The sequence below is a fragment of the Rhinoderma darwinii genome, chromosome 5 (genome assembly GCF_050947455.1).
Source record: "Rhinoderma darwinii isolate aRhiDar2 chromosome 5, aRhiDar2.hap1, whole genome shotgun sequence".
NCBI classification, from domain to species: Eukaryota; Metazoa; Chordata; class Amphibia; order Anura; family Rhinodermatidae; genus Rhinoderma; species Rhinoderma darwinii.
The window spans coordinates 312,486,262-312,505,844 of NC_134691.1; the positions used below are offsets into that span (position 1 = coordinate 312,486,262).

Genomic DNA, 19,583 nt, shown 5'->3' on the forward strand with positions numbered 1-19,583 from the left:
GCACACACATTTGCATCCTGCCATGTTTGCTAACCGGTTGAGATTTGAGAGTCTATATTACTTTTTAATGTCAGTAGGCTGCACATAAGTTTATCTTTTTATGGTGATTAGAATGGGAAATTGGACTTTCCCTCTACTGGTGGATTCCCTGAGGCTTGAAGCACTACATTATACAAGCATATTAGAGATAAAGTACATTGGGAGGGATTGAATTTGCGTTCCAAAATAAAGGCATATTGTGAGTCGGGGATCGTTTGTCGGTGAAAACTATTACGTGTAATTGCAGCGTAAGACCCGGTGAGATAATTGTGATTTTATCTCACGGTGTAAAGCAATACTACAGATTACAATCTGATTAAATCCCTGTGCTAATTACTCATATAAGTGACATCTAATGGTTAAAAAATTGGGCGCATATACCACAGCGACACAGATTGTTAATGCAACTTATTCCCTGTGGCCAGACGCGCACACCAGCACACTGCGGCCAGTTAACCTTTTAAACAAAAGCGCACCCACCTCAACTACAGCGATCTTCGTTGGTCCGGGTGCTGTTACTATTATACGGGTGCTGAAATTTTACAAGCTGTGGAAAGTCCAACCTACTTCAGGGTTGGGTAGATGATGATTGGTTGACAATTGCCTTACATCATCTACACAGGAAACAGGAAGCAGCCAACAGGAGATTCAGTGACCACAGCAGAATACACAGGGCTAAGTAGGCTTGTGGTGGTCACCCAGTGGATTCTTGAATTGTTTCTATTCACTCCCCAGGCACATTCTACCCGATATTTTATTATTCAGAAACATAGAAGCGATCTCAGACATCGCAATTACAGGTAATTCTTCACCCATGTTGCTCTCTAAGCGTGGATTACATCCTTCGTCTACAAGTTTTTGCTTTGTTGTAATGTACTAGATATGTACTTCCAGATTGCCTCCTATTCCTATATTAATGCTTTTTTTGTTGTTGTTGTTGTTGTAATACCATTGTTGTTATGGAAGTGCTCAAGGGAAAGCAGGCGCCATTTGGAGAGCCATCTGTAGACGTTCGTACTGTGTAATACAAGCCTGATAAATTAGCAAACCTCTTAAGATTGCGTTGGCAGTGTAAAAATTGTATAGCAGTTTAATCAATTGTTTTCTCGCTTGAATATGTAATTGCTATTCTGTACATTTCCTTTGATCTTAAAGAGCATATACGCTAAAAAAAATGTTTAAAAAAATCTCAAGTTGTGCTATTTTCTTGTTAGACGTTCCAATCAGCTCCTTCTTAGTTAATTCTGTGTCACTAGAGTAAAGGGCCCCAAACTGTTATATATTGTGAGTCACATTTAATTTTCAGTGATGACCGGGAGCCACAAAATGTAACATCTTAAACGTGGAGAAACACAAAATCATGAAATTTCAATTTGCAAGTAAATATTTCAGTTTTAAATTTAACACACCAGTATTCCATCACTCAAATTGGCACTTTTCTGGGCTTAGGCTTTGTCTGTATAATTGTTAATGTGTATGTCATATTGTAGCAATATATGGCTATAACTCGGGGTTCCTATGGGCGAGCCAAACAGGGGGTTTGCAAGCCACATATGGCTCCCGAGCCACTGGTTGGGGTCCCCTGCACTAGAGACTCTGGGTGACAACCGATGTGGCCACCCTGTGCCACGTGCCATTTTAAATATTGGTGACTACTTATGTGGCAGAGAGCCCTATGGGTCCCCTGTCATACAGCAGGGCATTGATGTGACTGCTATGCCTTTGCAGTTCCAGTATCCCTATATAACTAGATGTATATACTGGTCAAGAACCTGGAAAGTCGGTGAAATAATCGAGCAAACTGGTTTTATGGCCATATTAGTTGTCCCCCTGCTTTTTCTGAAACTGATATAGTTAAGAGTAAATATATTTTTCATTTATTCCCCTTAATTATCATATTGTCAATGATACCTAAAATGACAAGAGATTTTGAGATTACAAAAACGTTGCTGCCTTCTTCTAGAAACAGTGCCACTCTAGTCCATGGGCTGTGTCTGGTATTGCACCTCTGCTCCTTTGGGAGCTTAATTGCAATACCATATATTGCCCATGGACTAAAATTGCGCTGCTTCTGCAAGAGAGCAACCGGGTTTGAACCCCCTTATAGACCCCAAACCTCATAATCTGCTTCACTTCTGTCCCCGTGCTGCCCGGCTGATTTCCACGAGCGCAAGTCTTTCTCTCTGCAGAAGTATTCTCATTGATCCCAGTGGGTGCTGAGGGCGTACATGATTTTCCTGTACTGTGCATAGTATATATTAGTGATGGCGTGTTACGTACAATTGGCCGTTTCATTGCCGATTTGTACAGTTTCTGTCCAGAGGTTATAACTGTATAATGTTCTGACCTGAGATTAACCGTGGACAAGGCTGACAAAATCTGAACGCACCCTAAACAATAGTTCAACTCATGCAAAATATTTACATCAGCGTTTGACAAATGGATGAGATGTAATACGACGGTGGGTAAATGGCATAAAGGATACAGGGATTTTTTTTTTCCTGCTATTTTCTGTGTTCTGACATCTAAACGAGGGGGATGTTTTGTTATGTTGGGTCCTATAAGTGCTGACTTGTTTCTGTGCTCTGATAATGAGATCTACTGGGAACGCACAGGGGTCTTTCGACAGGAATATTAACATTGTAAATGCTTTGGTGTGTGTATCCGCAGGCCCACCTTGACTAACTGTATTAGAGCTTTTATTAGTTATGTCATGCTTTTCATAAAACATGCATTCCCTGTAAGCATTTTATTTTCTTTGTGTCAGCTCAGCTTATGCAGGATGTTGAGAAAAAGCTGCACCAGGCGAGTTTAGCTCTGTATTATATGAATCTTCATTGCACTATTCACTTAGGGATTTTATAGCGGATGTCTCATTAAAGGGGCTGTTCAGGATCAGAAAAACATGGCTGCTTTCTTCCAAAAACGGTGCCACACCTGTCTATGGGTTGTCTGGTTTTGCAGCTCTGCTTCATTTAAGGGTGAATTCACACGGAGTATTTTGAACAGTTCTTTGGCGCGGAAACCGCGCCGCCAAACTCGCCAAAAAACGGCTGAAAATGCCTCCCATTGATTTCAGGAGGCAGAGGTGTTTTTTTCCCGCGAGCGGTAAAACAGGCTCGCGGGGAGAAAGAAGGGACATGCCCTAACTATGGGGGTTTACGCCTCTGACCTCCCATTGACATCAATAGGAGGCAGAGAATTCCAAACAGAATTTTGAGGCAGAATTTCCTCCTGCAAAAAACTCAGTGTGAACAGGAGTTTTCAAGCCACTAAAAAGTGATGGCCTATCCTCAGGATAGGCCATCAATAGCTGATGGGACAGGGTCTGACTTTCGGGACCCCCGCCGATCAGCTGCTTCCACTTAATTATTTCTTGCTCACTGTGAGTCATTCTCACGCATTTACCGGCGCTTCACAGGTATTGCAGCCTTTTCTCTAATTGAAGTGAATGGCAGAAAAGGCTGCAATACCTGTGTATCGCCGCTAAATGTGTGTCAACGACTTACAGTAAGCAAGAAGAATTGAAGTGGAAGCAGCGCTCGTATGAGCACTGCGGCCCCTTCAAAACAACTGATCGGCGGGGGTCCCCAACCCTGACCCATCAGCTAATGATGGTCTATCCTGAGGATAGACCATTGATTTTTAGTGGCTGGAAAACCCCTTTACGGGATTGAGTTGCAATAACACACACACACACACACACACACACACACACACACACACACACACACACACACACACACATGGCGCTGTTTTTGGAAGAAAGCAACCATGCTATTCTAAACCTCCGCGACCGCTGTCTATATATCCTATTGGGAAATATGGACATCATAGAGGATGGTCCCCTTATTCAGAGCCCGCTACCCTTTAGCCAGAATAGAGTGCCACTCACACTCCGGAAGACACACTGCCTGTCCATGTATTACGTGGTCGGTAAGGCATTTTAATGGCCGCAATGTAATAATACAGTTCTTCTGCATTGGGCATTGTTTTTTCCACGTCCTCCAGTTTCCTCCCACATTCAAGGTGTGTATCTGAGATAGGGATATTTAGATTGTGAGCCCCATTGGCGACAGGGACTGATGCGATTGGTGACTATCTCTGTACAGCACTGCAGAATATGTTGGCTCTATGCTACATATACAACAGGGAATAAATAAATGAACAGAAAGCAAATTTGCAGGCATCGAGAAACATCCGTCATGATTGTGCGTAAGCGACTTTAAAGCCGCAGCTCACGGGTGACCAGGCGTCACTTTGGGACATGTTTCTTAGCGTTGTCCCGGATTTCTTCCGCTCTGCTGTGATGTTTTCCCCTATGTCCGTTTTCTCCGTGTTAGAAGCTGTTGTCACTGATCATATACTGTTTCTCGGTTAGACTTTGGTTTTTGTTTTTTGGATGTGTGACTCACAATGACATTGCGTGTGTGATCATCTCGGCTGCGATGGTATCACTCAGTGGAAAGTTCACCTTTTTCCCAGGCTTAGAACAGATTTCTCCGCTCTTCAATAATTTTCCTGTGACCTGAGTCAATTGCTGAATTTAACGAAGGCATTAAAAAGAAAATGTTCAAGTTGACCCAGCTCATCATTTGGGCCACTCGGGGCACAATCGCTCCGTACTTATTATCAGAGTTATTCAAGCAGACACAGCAATAGTCTTGTGCTCCATATGCAGTTTGTAATTTTCACTATTGTACTGTAGAACAATGACGGCTGCAATTGCGCACAGCATCTAATCATGAGAAAGTAAATAGCAGAGCTTGGTAAGTACGTGGTTTTGTTGCCCATGTCTCGGATGCTCAAATCAAGAAAATATCTTGTGCGCAGGAATCTTGATTCTTTATTGGCTCTAAATGCTGTCCGGTCTGCAGACAGATACAGTATATAGTGTGTATAGATATATGGTGTGTATATACTACAACACATATAGTCTGCATTTGACTTTGGGCAATTTTATATTTATGCAAATGAGCTTTTCAATGGACAACTGGGCGTGTTTTACACGCCCAGTTGGTAAAACGAGAAAACACGCCCAGTTATCCATTGAAAAGCTCATTTGCATAAATATAAAATTGCTCATAACTTGGGCAAAAATGATCGTTTTAAAAAAAAAAAACGTTACGGTTATCTACATTACAGCGCCGATCACATTCAATAGGAGATAGGGATTTGATAATCAGGTGACAGAGCCTCTTTAAAAACGGCTTTTTCCCAGAGTGCAGGTTCTCACTCTCAAATTCATACACCACGGCTAAGGGCCTGTTCACATCTGCATTGAAGGCTCCGTTAGGAGCCTCTGTCACAGATCCGGCTATAAATACGGGAAACAATAGCACACGTGCTGCGCTATTTACGGTAAATTACGGAGCACCCAACGGAACCCATTAAAGTCAATGGGTTCCCCCGGGTATTTTTGTTCTGCTCCTCTGACAGAACAGACCAATGGAGACCCAAACGCAGATGTAGTTGTTATGAGCAGCCCGGGAACCTGTACAGGATATAACACCCTGCACATGGACCCTGCTCTCTGTTCTTGCACATTGAGGGTGGTCCTGACCAGGGAGTAGCCTTTATGTTCTTTATAATAGTACGTATTGACAGGGGTCGTCTTGAGACCAGCTCTGTCCGATAATTTATTGTGTTAAACAGATAAAATATAAAGTAAAATTTCTCCTTATCCTGATTTTGATAATCCACAAATTCTGATAATCCGCCACTTGTTTTTAACTCAAACCTGTTAATTGTGAATTTCACAAGACCAGAACTTAAAGACCGAACAAAGGTGATCACTGAGGGGACTCCACTGAGTAAAACAGTCATTCATAGTGACATATTGTGTCATCACTCATTTCTAAACTGCTCCTTACCCTTACTTGCAAATTTTGTAAACTTTTCCGTGGCTGTCTAATAATTGATAATCTAACACCCATTCGATCCTATTACTGTCAGGTTAAATCTCTTCATAAGACAACCTCTGTCCATTTGCCCCATATAGGGCAATTGGACATCACAGAGGGGTGTCCCCTCCTCGAGACCCCCTCTATGAACCAATTTGGAGAGTCGCTCTGAGCGAATTCCTGTTCTGACGGACTTGAGTCGTATTTGTATTACAAGGGCGGCCATTCTTATGAATGGCCACCATGTCATACTACATTTTTCCTGCAGTGGCCACGGTTTGTTGGGGGTGGCAGGAGCAGAACCTGGGGGATCATCTAATCATTCTGAAAGGTATTGTCTCTAATAAAACAAATCCTTTGAGTCCTTTACGTCCTGAAATTATTGATAAAATACTTTATGGACCTTTCTTAGGATAGAGCTAGATGGGCAGTACCGCCACATGATGTAGCAGTCCATAGGCCGGTACTGAATGCATTTGACGTCCATGTTTGTTGTAATGGAGCTTTAGATCTAGATGAATTCCGATGGTTCAACCTTTTGTGTACAGGTACAAAAATCACTGGTACCAGTCAATCATACTGTACGTCTTGCCCCTTACTGGTTTGGTATAAATCTGTAAATGTTCTTACACAAAGCGATTACCATTTTATAATGATGTAATAATTAGGTGGATGCTTCTTGAAATCCTGCATTTCTGCTATTCATATTCTTTTCATTTTTATTAGGTCTCTTGTCATGTACCAGTGATGATATTCCAATAAACTATAGAGACGTATACATATTTTATCAGACATCCGACACAAAGAAAATTCTTTGTTATGCCCCGTGGTGAAACGGTTAACCATTTCATAGGAGTGCGCCACTTCCCCAGGGAAAGGCGCTCTGTATATTGCTAATGAGCATCTCTATGCATGCCATCTTCTAAGGAAAATGGATGGATGCGAGCCGAAGACAGATCCCTATGAGGCCTGTCAATGGTGAGCGAGCTGCGCTGCCACTGTGTTTCCTTGTGGGAGAACTCAAAGGCAAATGTAGAAGTGTAGACAGAACTAGAAGAGAAGTGAGAACAGAAGAGAAGGGGGTGTCGCGTCCCTCATGAAGAACATTAACCTCAAAGGAAGCACAAAGAAATCAGATGGAAACGTAGAACAGTTACTCTTTCCCCTGGTTTCTTCTTGTAGCTCTTGGAGAGCACTTATATCTTTTACTTTAAGTCAACTTTCTATTGAAACCTATCAAATCTGTTTCCTTACTGCACATACTATCATATTGTGACTACTCCACCCATCCATGTTCTGGTAGCTTATAGTGCAACATTCCGTTATAATGAAGGGATCTATTATACTGTATGCAGAGGTGTAACTTTAGGCTCGTGTAGCTCCAGTGTCAATTCTGGAACAGGGCCACCTACAATGTGCCACTTAGGGCTTGTCCACACGTAACGGAATTGCTGCGTATTTTCTGTCCGCAATTGCTGCATATTTTCCGTCCGGAAATGCGGACAGAAGATACGCAGCAGAATATATTAGCAGCAAAGTGAATGTGAATGAGCAAATGTCATCCACTCGTTGCATAAAATTTCAGTCCTGAAATTTACCTGCGGTGTGGATTTTTCGTTCCGCAGCATGTCAATTCCTGCTGCGGAAAGTGGAGTAAATTCCTGCGTTTTTCAGAGGAGATGTCGCCATCTCACAGACTTGAAAAAAAATATGTCGCCATATCCGCATTATTTTATGCACTAAAAAACCTCATGAATTGGTGTGGAATGTCTGCTAGTTTTGGCGAAAATGCTGCAGGTATTTTCAGCAGCAATTCCGTTACATGTGGATAAGCCCTTATATTGCTGGTTCCTTATGTGGCAGAGGGGGTTTTTGGGGCCCCTCAGGCACCAGGGCCAGGTGCGACTCTTACCATGGTCCCATTTATAGATACATCCCTGACTGTCTATCTATTGACCGGTGAAAATTATCATGTGCATGGCGCAGGACCCTCTTTTCCCTCAATAAGACATGTCAGACTGGATGGACTTTAACCCATTCTTTGCTTTGTTTTCACATTAAATAATATGCACTCTCACCCGACCAACTCCCACGGATCAGCTGTTAATGCTAGAGGAACTGTGTTTTCTGGCTTTTGAAATCGGATGTTTATGTAAGGACTAGTGGTCCTCTATGAAGGCTACCCTTTGTGGATAAGCCATTTAAGAGAATTGTTGCTGTCCACTTGCCTCTTCTCAGAAAACCTTTTGGCTAGCCTTAAAGGGGTTATCCACTTTGAAATCCTTATTGTTAAAAGGGTCCCTTGACAATAACCTCTTTAGAGCGTCCTCCTGCTAGGATCCCCAGTGATCAGCTGTAATCTGAAAACCTACAGCCAGGTTTTCGCACAATTTCCCTGCAGTGCCACCACAGGGGAAATTAAGCATTACACAGTGCCCATTCATGTAAGTGGGTTGTCTGTTTAATGCCAGGTCCTCCAGAGTGAGATACGCTCTTTGTAACCTCTTCACATGCCCAGGGGATGTGTACCCCCTCTATTAACTCAGAATTCCTTAATATGCTATATTTAAAAAAAAAACCCTCTAAGGCTTGAATAAGCAATGACTGAGGTCATATTATTGTACTAGTTGATTTCTGGTTTTCCCTGAACGTGACCGTAAACTTTCACGCACACGAAGGAGATTTTCTCTTATGAACCATCAGTTTAGTCAACGATAAACTGATATTACGGTTCGTTGTTAGTCTTTCACTCATTTTAACCTTTGTCTCTTGGTTTGCTTCAGAGCAAAGGGGATGGAATAGGATAAAAAAAACTTCACTCTGGAGAAGTTGTCAAACCATATGTGGTATTCACATAGTTAATATTCCTTATTCTGTTTGCTATAGAAGGCTGTAAGTGCTTCTGCCGTTTCTCCTCCTGAATAATGTTGACTGATGAGGAGGTACATAGAACATATTAGTCGAGTCTCCACTATCCTGCATTGACCAAGTGTGACTCGTGTGCAAAGCCATTGATCTAGGATACTCTAATGCATGAAGTCGGAGGTCAACCAAGCTGCCATTATGTCTCAATCCCAACGTGTCGGACGGCAGGTTATGGAAACGTTGAACAACCGTTGAGAAATTGATTTGTTAGCCGACCTCATTGTAGATGTAACCGTGGTTAAGTGATTCTGCTGGGTGCGAGCCGGACACGGGTTTCTGAGGTCTTTCACTTGCTCTACAGTTCTTAGGAAACCTTAATGTTTCCAACACGGCTGTAAAACCTGATGCCGTATATATTCCAGCCTGCTATTCACACACAGGAGCCTGACATGCCTCCAAATACAGGAACGTTAGGCAGAAATCATGTAGAAAAGTCAGTCTCAGCTGCTTTTTCCTGCATTGAAATGAGAAGTGTGCAGATCAATAGCAGCTGCTTTTTTGCAATGTGCCATCGACAGGCATTAAGTAAGAATGATGAGCTCCATTGGCGCTGGTGCGACTTTCCCAAATGCCTAATGAGACTCAGACTGTGCAGTACCAGGACTGGCATTGCTAAGAAATGTGTCAGTCGAGCGAGCGTGCTTTTGACAGTGGTTTTGCATTACGGAAACCTGATAAGCAGATGTTTTGGCACATAATTGCCCACAGCACGGACCGCACCATAACCAGCACCTGGTAGCACTTCACAATGGGTTAATAATCATGCATGTTTATGGTCACTCACACCGCAAATAAATGCGGACATAAAAATCAGCGAGTTCTTTTTTTTTTTTCTCTTTACAACCTGCAGAAAGTTTGATATATAGTAAATTAGCAGACGTCAGACCAAATTATAGTCTTGGGGATATTGACCTTGCCTGTCCTCCATTACAATATTTTGTTAATTTCCGTGCAATCAAGACATTGTACAGAGTTAATTGCCGTCAACAACTTAATTGTCCTTTTATTTCATTTGAATCATACCTATGAAATTAGTAAGGCCGCCAGCAACGAACAGAGATGGTCTTGTGCTGGAGAAAGTATAACCAATTTAGATGGAAATGAAAAGTAGACTATGGTTTGCTGCACCTGGGATGAAGCCTATTCATATTTATTGGGGTTTATGACATAAAAAAAAAAAGTATCTTCTCTTTTCCAGAACCATCACCACTCCTGTCCATGGGCTGTGGTGGGCAGGTGGGGGACGACAACCCTGTTCTAGTCTCAAACCACCATTTTAATCTATTCTTTTAAATGATTTCAAGATAGAGCTTCATTTTAATTCCTGCGTTATTCTGACTCTTAAAGTGAATTTCGACCCTTGAACACTATATTGTATTTTTTAATCAGGTTAAAAACTTTATTTTTCTGATAAAGAGCTCCAAAACCCCTGCATAGACATAGATTTAACCCCTTAACCACGAGCGCCGGATTTATCCGTCACAAGCAGGAGCTAGTTCCTGCATAACGACGGATATGTCAGTCGCTCTGATCGCTCCACGCGATCAGCTGCAGGAGCACATCTGTTATACACAGCCTGGCTCCTGCCCCAATTGCCGGAATCGAAACGCTCTCCGATTTACGGCAGTTTAACCCATTAGATGCCGCTGTCAATAGCGACAGCGCCGCGGCATCCAATGTGTTTGACAGAGAGAGAGCTCCCATCGGCAGCCCCGTAACGATATTGCGGGCCGCTGATCAGTTTCCATGACAGTCAGGGGCCTAACATAGGCATGGCCTAATAGATTGCCTGTCTGTTTTACACTGACAGGCAATAATGTTTTCTACTAAGTATACCAAAGCATTATATAAGTGATCAGCAGATTGCGTGGTAAAGTCCCCTAGTGGGACCAAAAAAAAAAAGTTTATGAAAAAAGATTACAGTAAAAATAAAATCCAAATTTTTTACCCAAAAAGTGGTTTTATTTAGTAAAAGTGTAAATAATAAAAATAAAAAATAACATACACATATATGGTATCGTCGCGATCGTAACAACTCAAGCAATAAAATGAATACATTAATTAAACTGCTGTATGAACGGCGTAAAAAACCTGCAAAAAACGACGCCAAATTTTTTTTTTCTCCCATTCCCCCCCAAAAGAAAATAAGTTAATCAATAAGTCCCACGTACCCCAAAATACTACCAATGAAAACTACACATTGTCCCGCAAAAAAACAAGCCCACATACGGCCACATCGACAGAATAAAAACTTTACAGCTTTTGAAATGCGGCGATGCAAAAAAAAAAGGATTTTTGTTTTTAAAAAAGCGTTTTTATTTCGCAAACGTAGGAAAAACGAAAACCTTAACATATTTGGTATCCCTGTAATCGTGCCGACCCATAGAATAAAGGTAACATGTTATTTATGCCGCATAGCGAATGGCGGAAATTTATAACGTGAAAAACAATTCTGGAATAGTGGTTTATTTTCAATTCTTTCCTAAAAAAAAAATCTAAAAGTTAATGACTATTTTATATGCACCCGAAGTGGTGCATTTGAAAAATACAACTCGTCCCGCAAAAAACAAGCCCTTATTTGGCTATGTCAACGGAACAAAAAAAAAGTTACGACTCTTAGAATGCGACAGTGAAAAAAACAAAAATAATCTTTGGTCATTAACGCACAAAAGGGCCTAGTCATTAAGGGGTTAAGTAAGTTTTCGGCTATCTGCAGCCTCCACTAGAGGGAGCATTAGAGCTTACTGCATAATGTCTTAGCATAACAGTATGCAGTAAACTATGATGCTCCCTCTAGTGGCGGCTGTAGGTATCCAGAATGTTATCTTTTAAATTGATGTCTCTGCAGGGGTTTTGCAGCTCTGTATCAGAAAAAGAAATTAGCTTCCACTAAAAAAAAATATTAAACGAGGAAAGATTTTAAAAAAAGAGTCGTACCCTAGTGTGATTGTCATTTAAAGGTTTGCTTTGATGCCTGACGAAGGTCTCAGAACGAGATTGAAGCGTGTTGCAGTTATGTTTTATTGTATTTGAATATATCTTCCACGTTACGTGGCATTATACGACTGTCTTGACATTTGAAGCCCAGCCATCGAAGTCAAAGCTTTAGTTAAAGTTACGTGTGTCTAAGATTTAATAAAAAATATATTAAGAAATTGGTACAGGATTTTGGACCTAAAAATTACATGCTGATAAAAGTTGTAAACTCACTTAAGGGGTCAAGAGGCCGAACCTCTGATCTAAGCACTATATGAGCGGAGTTAGTCACGTCTTTTCTCCCCACGTGAACTGTTGGTGGTTTTTTGCCTCTAACCTGTCCCCCTTTCTGACTTAAAGCTCTGTTTTTGTTCCCAAATGTCTTCTTAGATTTGCTTTAGGTATCTACATCATCATCCACTCTGTGTGTATTATTTTACGTTTTAATGCTCTGCTCAGTTTTGTACGGTTTGCTTTTTTGCCAGAATGTAATATTCAGAGACTGCTGAGGCGCATGTGTACAAAAAAACAAACTCCCTCTTTGGCCATTGTCATGATGTATGGCGGTGACTGTAAAGCTTCCCATTTATACTGCTTTGAGTTTCTATGCTGAAAAGAGTATGTTGCCATAATATCACTCACGCAGTGTATCCCATGCCTAAATACTATTGTCCAGGATTGGACTGGGGTGTCTTGCGCCCACGAGAGGACATGATTCTGTGGGCGCACCCTCCATTTATACAGAACATGTGTACATCAACTTTTAGTAATCTTTATCTTTGTTTTTATTGCACACACAGGACATGTCATCAATAAGCTCTAGTACGTTATAAAAAGACCTAAGGACATGTGATGGCAAATAGGGTTGTCTTCTGCTGGACCTTTGCTTTAGAACCTGGCCCCACCAAAGCATCCTCATCTACTCTGGGCCAGTACAACCGTTCTATTGTCCCAGCATAAAGTGGCGTATACTGTCTGATCGGATTTACAGACCTTAAATACGGATGTGGGATTGAGTAATTATAGTTACGAGTACTCATAATTGGGCGTCCGGTTTCAGTCCCAGTTTATACAGTCTGACCAGTATATAGGACTTCTCCTCTGTTGCAGCTTTCAAGACATGTGACAGAAGAAAACAAAAATATCCACTGCCATATACCCTTGGGATAAGCGCAAGTCTCCATGCTGTAGTGGAGAGCGGCCCTGTCACTCGCATTGTCTTGAAGTGTTTGCAGTGCGTGTTCTTGTTCTTTTAGTCTCTCCTGTCAGGTAGTACAAACGCAGGATTGTTGATTTAGGTGTAATTTAAAAAAAATAATAATACCGCATCAGGAGGATACGAGGGGCAGGATGACAGGGGACTTTGTATTCCCCCGAGGGGGCGGGGGGGAGGGGTTACTCTAACTTTGTTTGTAGGATTAGTGTTATCTCTATTAAATGTACTACTCTACCAGGTCTGTATTCGTGGTGGATTAAGTAGACCATAGGTCCTGGTTCTCCCACCTCCCCCACAGCCACCTTGCCACACCGTGTCTATAGTAAATGCCACTTTTCCGTGCAAGCAAGTTTAATTCTCGTTAAACAGCAAGGCCCCATGCACACGAACGTAAAAACGTCCGTAATTACGGGCCCATAAACTTCAATTGGCCACGGGTACCTCCCCGTATGCTTACGGGAAGGTGCCCGTGCCGTTGAAAAATATAGAACATATCCTATTTTAGGCCGTAATTACGGCACGGGCAGGCCCATAGAAGTCTATGGGGCTCCCGTAATTACGGGTGACTACGTGTGTGCACCCGTAATTACGGGAGTGTTGCTAGGCGATATCAGTGGATCGTCACTGTCGAGGGTGCTGAAAGAGTTAACTGATCGGCAGTTACTCTTTCAGCACCAGGGACAGTGACTTCCGATCACAATATAAATCAACGTGTAAAAAAAAAAATAGAAGTTCATACTTACCCAGAACCCCCTGCTTCTTCCTCCAGTCCGGCCTCCCGGGATTACGTTTCAGTCCATGTGACCGCTGCAGCCAATCACAGGCTATAGCGGTCACATGGACTGCCGCGTCATCCAGGGAGGTCGGGCTGGATGTCGAAAGAGGGACGCGTCACTAAGACAGCGGCCGGGTAAGTATGAATTTCTTTTACTTTTACCTCGGAAAGCGCTGCCCCTTCTCTCTATCCTGCACTGATACAGAGAAGGGGCTGCCGATTAGTGCAGTGCAATTTTGCAGCGATAACGTGCCCGTAAATACGGGTGGAATACTGGTGACACCGGACCCGTATTTACGGGCACGGGTCCCTAAATACTGGTGTAATACGGGTCGAATACGTGTGACCAAGGACCCGTATTTACGCCAGTATTTACGGGAGGGAAAAAATACGTTCGTGTGCATGAGGCCTAACTGGGTGTTACCATTCCCATTGTCATAGGGCTGTGTCCAGTCTGTGTAGGGACACATCCTCTTGACAAGGGGAATGGTAACCCCCAATTGTCAATAAGGACTGGACTACACAGGATATTTGTAGCACTACTTATTGAGCTACTCCTTCATATACAGATATATCCACCCTTACCTCTTCTTGAATTTGTTAAGAACTCCAATTTTCATGGAACAAATTCAATACAATATCACGACATGCTAGCAAATCCTTTGAAATGCTGCAATTTACATCACAACCACTGGATGGTCACAGTCCCTTCTAGCCTTGACATCTCGTAACAGAGTATCGTGAAATCATTTTTTTTTTTTTTTTCCAAATCTAGTAATCTCGCGCCACACATCTCAGGATATGTTAAGATTAGAGCAAAGGTAAGGAAGGACACCTCTGTTCTTGCCCTCCTTGCTCACTGTTCCGTTTCAGGGGCCAGCGATGTCCAGATGTAGTGTGTGCCTCACACACTATGTCCAGACGCTGGATGGTGTTAAGACCCAGTGAAGTGACACCTGGAGATGAAGAGCGAGTGGAGAGGCTAAATATTATCAGTAGGATGAGTAAAACTGAGCAGTTGTGGCAGATTAGAAGATGGGCGGACGTAGCGCCATATAGTTAATAATGAAGTCACCTTCACCCCCAGTAATGTTAAATGATAGAATAAGCATTTCCATGACTTGTATAAAGTACACTAATATGGAGAGAGGAAAATTGAGGTTCGTGTCCCTTTTAAGATAATAAGAGATGGTCGCACTCTGGCAGAAGATTAAGGGGCAGATACATGAAATATGTGGGGGGACGTCAGACGGAGATACAAATTTACTTGTGGGTCTGGCGGTATCCATATTTCATGTAATTGCATCAGGGACGTTTTATTGAATTACATTGCAGTGAGTGACGGATGTTTAACCCCCTCTCTGCTGGAGCCCTCAGTATTGACATGTTCCTCTGCGATGCTAGTGAGCGTTCCTGGCTTTTAGCTGCTCAAGTCTGTCCACATATTTTTCTTATGTTCTATGGTTATTAAAACAGCAGCTGTGAAATTACAATAAAATACACAGACCAGCTAATAAATTACGCTCGCCTTTTTTCCATTTCTTCCATTCATAACCAATTTAACACTATGGGACTTTTTATGTCTTAATCAGTTTTTGTTTTTCTTCATTAATCAACTAATGGATGTTTCTTCAATAGCTTGCTATCCTAATGAAATCCGTAGGTAATTTGGCAGGCTACAATGATCTCATCAGTAACGCAGCAAGTTTAGCCCATTTAACAGATTAAATTGGGATTTTATTTGGTTTTGTTGTGCTTGATATTCAGCACATTTGGAAAGAGAGAGTCTTTAACCTGTTTTATGCCATAAACTATGCTGCCTTGTGATCAGCAGTCGTGGAAATACAACCACCATCCAGTAGGTGGCAGAATTGCTGCCTCCCCTCCCCCCACAACTTTTCAAATATGTATATGTAAGGTCTACATGGAACTTGCTGGGTCTAGTTCCTCCAGTAATATAGGACCTTGCATTGACTTGTGGTCTTGTATCAAGAACCCCCCAAAAAATATACACTGACTTTTTATTATCTGCTTATCAGTGTCTGGGAAATCCAGTAACAATCAATCACAACCATAACCAGTTAACCAACTTTCCTAGAGTCCTGAATGGCAAGTCTATATATTTGTGCAGTAGTGCATGTGTCATAACTGAGCAGAGATGCAATAAGGAACTCTATGGGAGCTATAATATTAGCCAAATAAGTTTAAATAGTCTTTTAAGTTGACAGAACTGGACAATATTAAGGACTTGATTCCTAATTTCCTTGTTGATATCAGATGATCTCTTCAAGAGTTGTCTCTGATTCTACCGAAGGTTTGGCTTCCACTGTCGGAAGATGATACAAGGGCGCTGTAGGTTTAGATTCACCTTTTGTGTGTTGGGGAATTGAATTGTGAGCAGTTCCCTCGTATATATACCCGTACTCAAGTTTCTCAATTTTTCAGCAAATGTAATAATGTACTGCAGCAGCTGGAATGCAGATTCCTAGAGGTTTCCTTCCCAGGAGAATACAAGTCTCCTGTACAGCAGCTGTATTCTGCAAGCTGAGTGCAGGCTGCTAATAGGCATTTGGACATAGACACAGAATACATTCTGCTACCCGATTTTACTCGAAGGGCAAATGTGAGGATTTTGATCTCCTTGCTACTTCCGTCCTTTACCGTCATTGAAATCCTCCCATTTGTGTTGGTGAGATTTGTGTAATCGGGATATGTCCGTGAACTGTTCATAATGCAATTCTGCAGCGGTTCAGGTTTGCGGAGATATCGGCGGATGCATTTAATAAACTGTAAAATGCTCCTTGGCAACAAGCTGCAATCTGCCACAGTGTATGGTGACCTGGCATCTCCCTGTCTGTTGCCGAGGAGCATCTAACACACGAGGTGCCATGCAACATGAAAATCCTATTACCATCTATGAGACACGCTCTCTTGTTCCTTGCAAAGCTTACATGGCTTATGAAGAACGAGTGGACATGTATTAGGGGCAATAGCCACCGTTCATAGAATTGCACTGTGTACATGAGACTGGCATCTAATTCCCACCCCTTTGCCTTGTGCCAACTTCACTGGTTTCTTTAGGTAAATCTCTCACAAGAGATGTGCGTTACCTGGCCCTAAAGAAACCAGTGACGTCGGAGTGCGCAACCAAGCCAAGGGGGCGGCATTGGGCTAGGTAGGGGTTGAAGGGCATTTGTGAGGTGCCAGGCAAACATGTTCCGCTTGCCAGAGTCTGCTGATTACATTGCGGTAGGGATGATCCCCATAGATAACAGTGAGGCTGTAGAGAGGAATTGGTATCAAGCAGCAATGCATAGGTTGGCAGTAAGCAGAGAACTTGCTCAACAGACACTTGTTGCCACTTTCTCATTCCGCAGACCAGTGTTAGAATTCCGCTTGTTCTTGACAGGTTTGGCAAACATCGAAAAGATGACAAGATTGAACACAGGGGATCATGGAAAATGAAAATGCAAGAAGCCCACCCTTCAGAAGATGACAGGATGCGAATGAGGCAAGAACAGGAGAGGTAGACTTCCACCGCTGCTTAATTAGCATCTTCTCTAACCAGGCAGCATGCCCGCCTTGTCACATTGAAAGCTATTGACATAACCTTTATAAATTCACCATACACGACTTTTAAAATATCACCTTGTTTGCTTCAGACTTGTTTTTTCCCGTAATTGTGTATTTTTTAACTATTTGTGTTTTTTGTCCCATTTACTAGTCTAGTTAGTGCAGTGCATGGTATGTAAGAGATGTTCAGTGCATTCAGGGTTAGTGGCAGAAAACATAGCAGCTGGTAGACTGCAGTACCGCTTGTGAACAGCAGATGGAAGTGTAGAGCCCCACCATGTCATTGTGTGCATTATTCTAATTCTATGTGTATTAGAAAGAATACATGCAGCCAGATTCTTTTCTTATGAGACACGGCATATCATTTTGTTATGGTGAAAATTCTGGCTTTTGGCAAAGCATGGTGCAGTTTGTATCAGTCACTTTTGGCGTCCTCATGTTACTGGAATTATTGCTTGTATAAAAAAAACAGTAATATTTTTGCAAACTTTTTTTACATTTTTTTTTTTTATTTTCTATGTTTGTCCCCTTTAAAGGCTAGCAGATATCTCTTGGGTATCCACTAACTACTTTTGGACAATTGGACGCGTGCATGGATAATCTTTTTTAAATGGTGTATCAAAGACGACAATATTCCTTAGCAGAGGAGGAGGGAAAGTTTTCCCTCCTTGCTGGGATCCAAACATTTTATTTAGCAAAAATACAGAAGAGAATTGAATGCTAAAATGCCTTAACAGTGTGGGCATTGATGTAGATGATGACTAGAATCCACACTATGGGGGAGATTCATGAAAATAGAGAACTCTCTTCGTTACCCATAGCAACCAATCGCAGCATTCGGCGCAGATTTCCTTTTTCAAGAGCACTATGAGAAAAGAAAGCTGCACTGTGATTGTTTTCTATGGGCAGCAAAACAGTTTTTCCATTTGTCATTTTTCATGAATCTTCCCCTATGTCCCTATGACAACACTGAACTGGGGCACAAGGGTGGGTGCATCATCCTAGAAACTGGAGTGGGCATGCTGAAGGCATCCGACCTGCCTGTACCAGGGCAAATTGAATTGGAAGATTATTGATCTATAACTGGATTTTGGACAGTGGTAGTTAATCTGAGTGTCTAGTGGAAATGGGGAGACATTGGATAGCAAGTGCGGCGAGATTGCAAAGAAATGTACAGTAAGGGTACCACTGTGTAATGATTAAAGGGGACCTGTCACCTCTCCTGACATGTCTGTTTTAGTAAATAATTGTATTCCCCATGAAATAAGAATTCTAGAGCATCTTTTCTTGGAACTCGTATGTTGTGCCGTTCCTCTGTTATTCCTCCTAGAAATTTTAAATAAATTGACAACTGGGTGTTACCAGTTGGGGGGGGGGCGGAGTGTCCCTACACTGTGTCCCTAGACTGATACTGTCCAATCAGTGCTGACAGTGAGACTGTGTAGGGACACTCCTCTATGACAAGCGGAATGGTAACATCCAGTTGTCAATTTATTCATATGTTTCTAGGAGGAATAACAGAGGAACAGCACAATACATTTCTAAGGCTGGGTTCACACAGAGTTTTTTGACGCGGAAACCGCGCCGCAAAACTCGTCAAAAACGGCCCTAAAATGCCTCCCATTGATTTCAATGGGAGGCAGGGGGCGGTTTTCTCCCGCGAGCGGTAAAACTGCCTCGCGGGAAAAAGAAGCGACATGCCCTATCTTTGGGCGTTTACGCCTCTGACCTCCCATTGACATCAATAGGAGGCAGAGAAGGCGTATTTCGCGGCGTTTTATGCCCGCGGCGCTCAATGGAGAAATTCCGCCTGCAAAAGACTCAGTGTGAACATAGCCTAAGAAATCATGTTCCAGAATTGTTATTTTATGGGGAATACAATCATTTACTAAAACAGACATCTCAGGAGAGCGGACAGGTTCTCCTTAAAACTATTAGGGGACCACACATGTAGTTATTGCATTATTAGTCGTTCTTTGGTTTCTATTTTATTTTTAATTAGTTGCGCTTCCTTCACCATAGGAAAAGTAGGAATTCTTATAATGTAGGCACTAGATGAAGAAAGACTGTGGAGTCTGGTGCACCCACTATTTTTAGAGCAAATCCTTATTTGGTATTTTAGAAACTTCACTTCAAGTTTTATGGGGCGACTGATACTTTTTTACAGAATTGAGAA

At 42.2% G+C, this 19,583-nt stretch overlaps 1 protein-coding gene across 15 annotated transcripts in view; it reads left to right on the forward strand.

The window, feature by feature from the left end:
- Window positions 1-19,583, forward strand: part of PARD3 (par-3 family cell polarity regulator) — a 527,506-nt gene that overhangs the window by 368,599 nt on the left and 139,324 nt on the right. For 10 of the 15 annotated variants that reach the window (XM_075827466.1, XM_075827455.1, XM_075827459.1 and 7 more), the window contains one exon: window positions 17,244-17,360. The exons of the other annotated variants lie outside the window; for them this stretch is intronic. In XM_075827466.1, coding sequence (XP_075683581.1) covers window positions 17,244-17,360 — 117 coding nt within the window. The remainder of the gene's footprint in view (window positions 1-17,243; window positions 17,361-19,583) is intronic. 15 annotated transcript variants of the gene reach the window in all.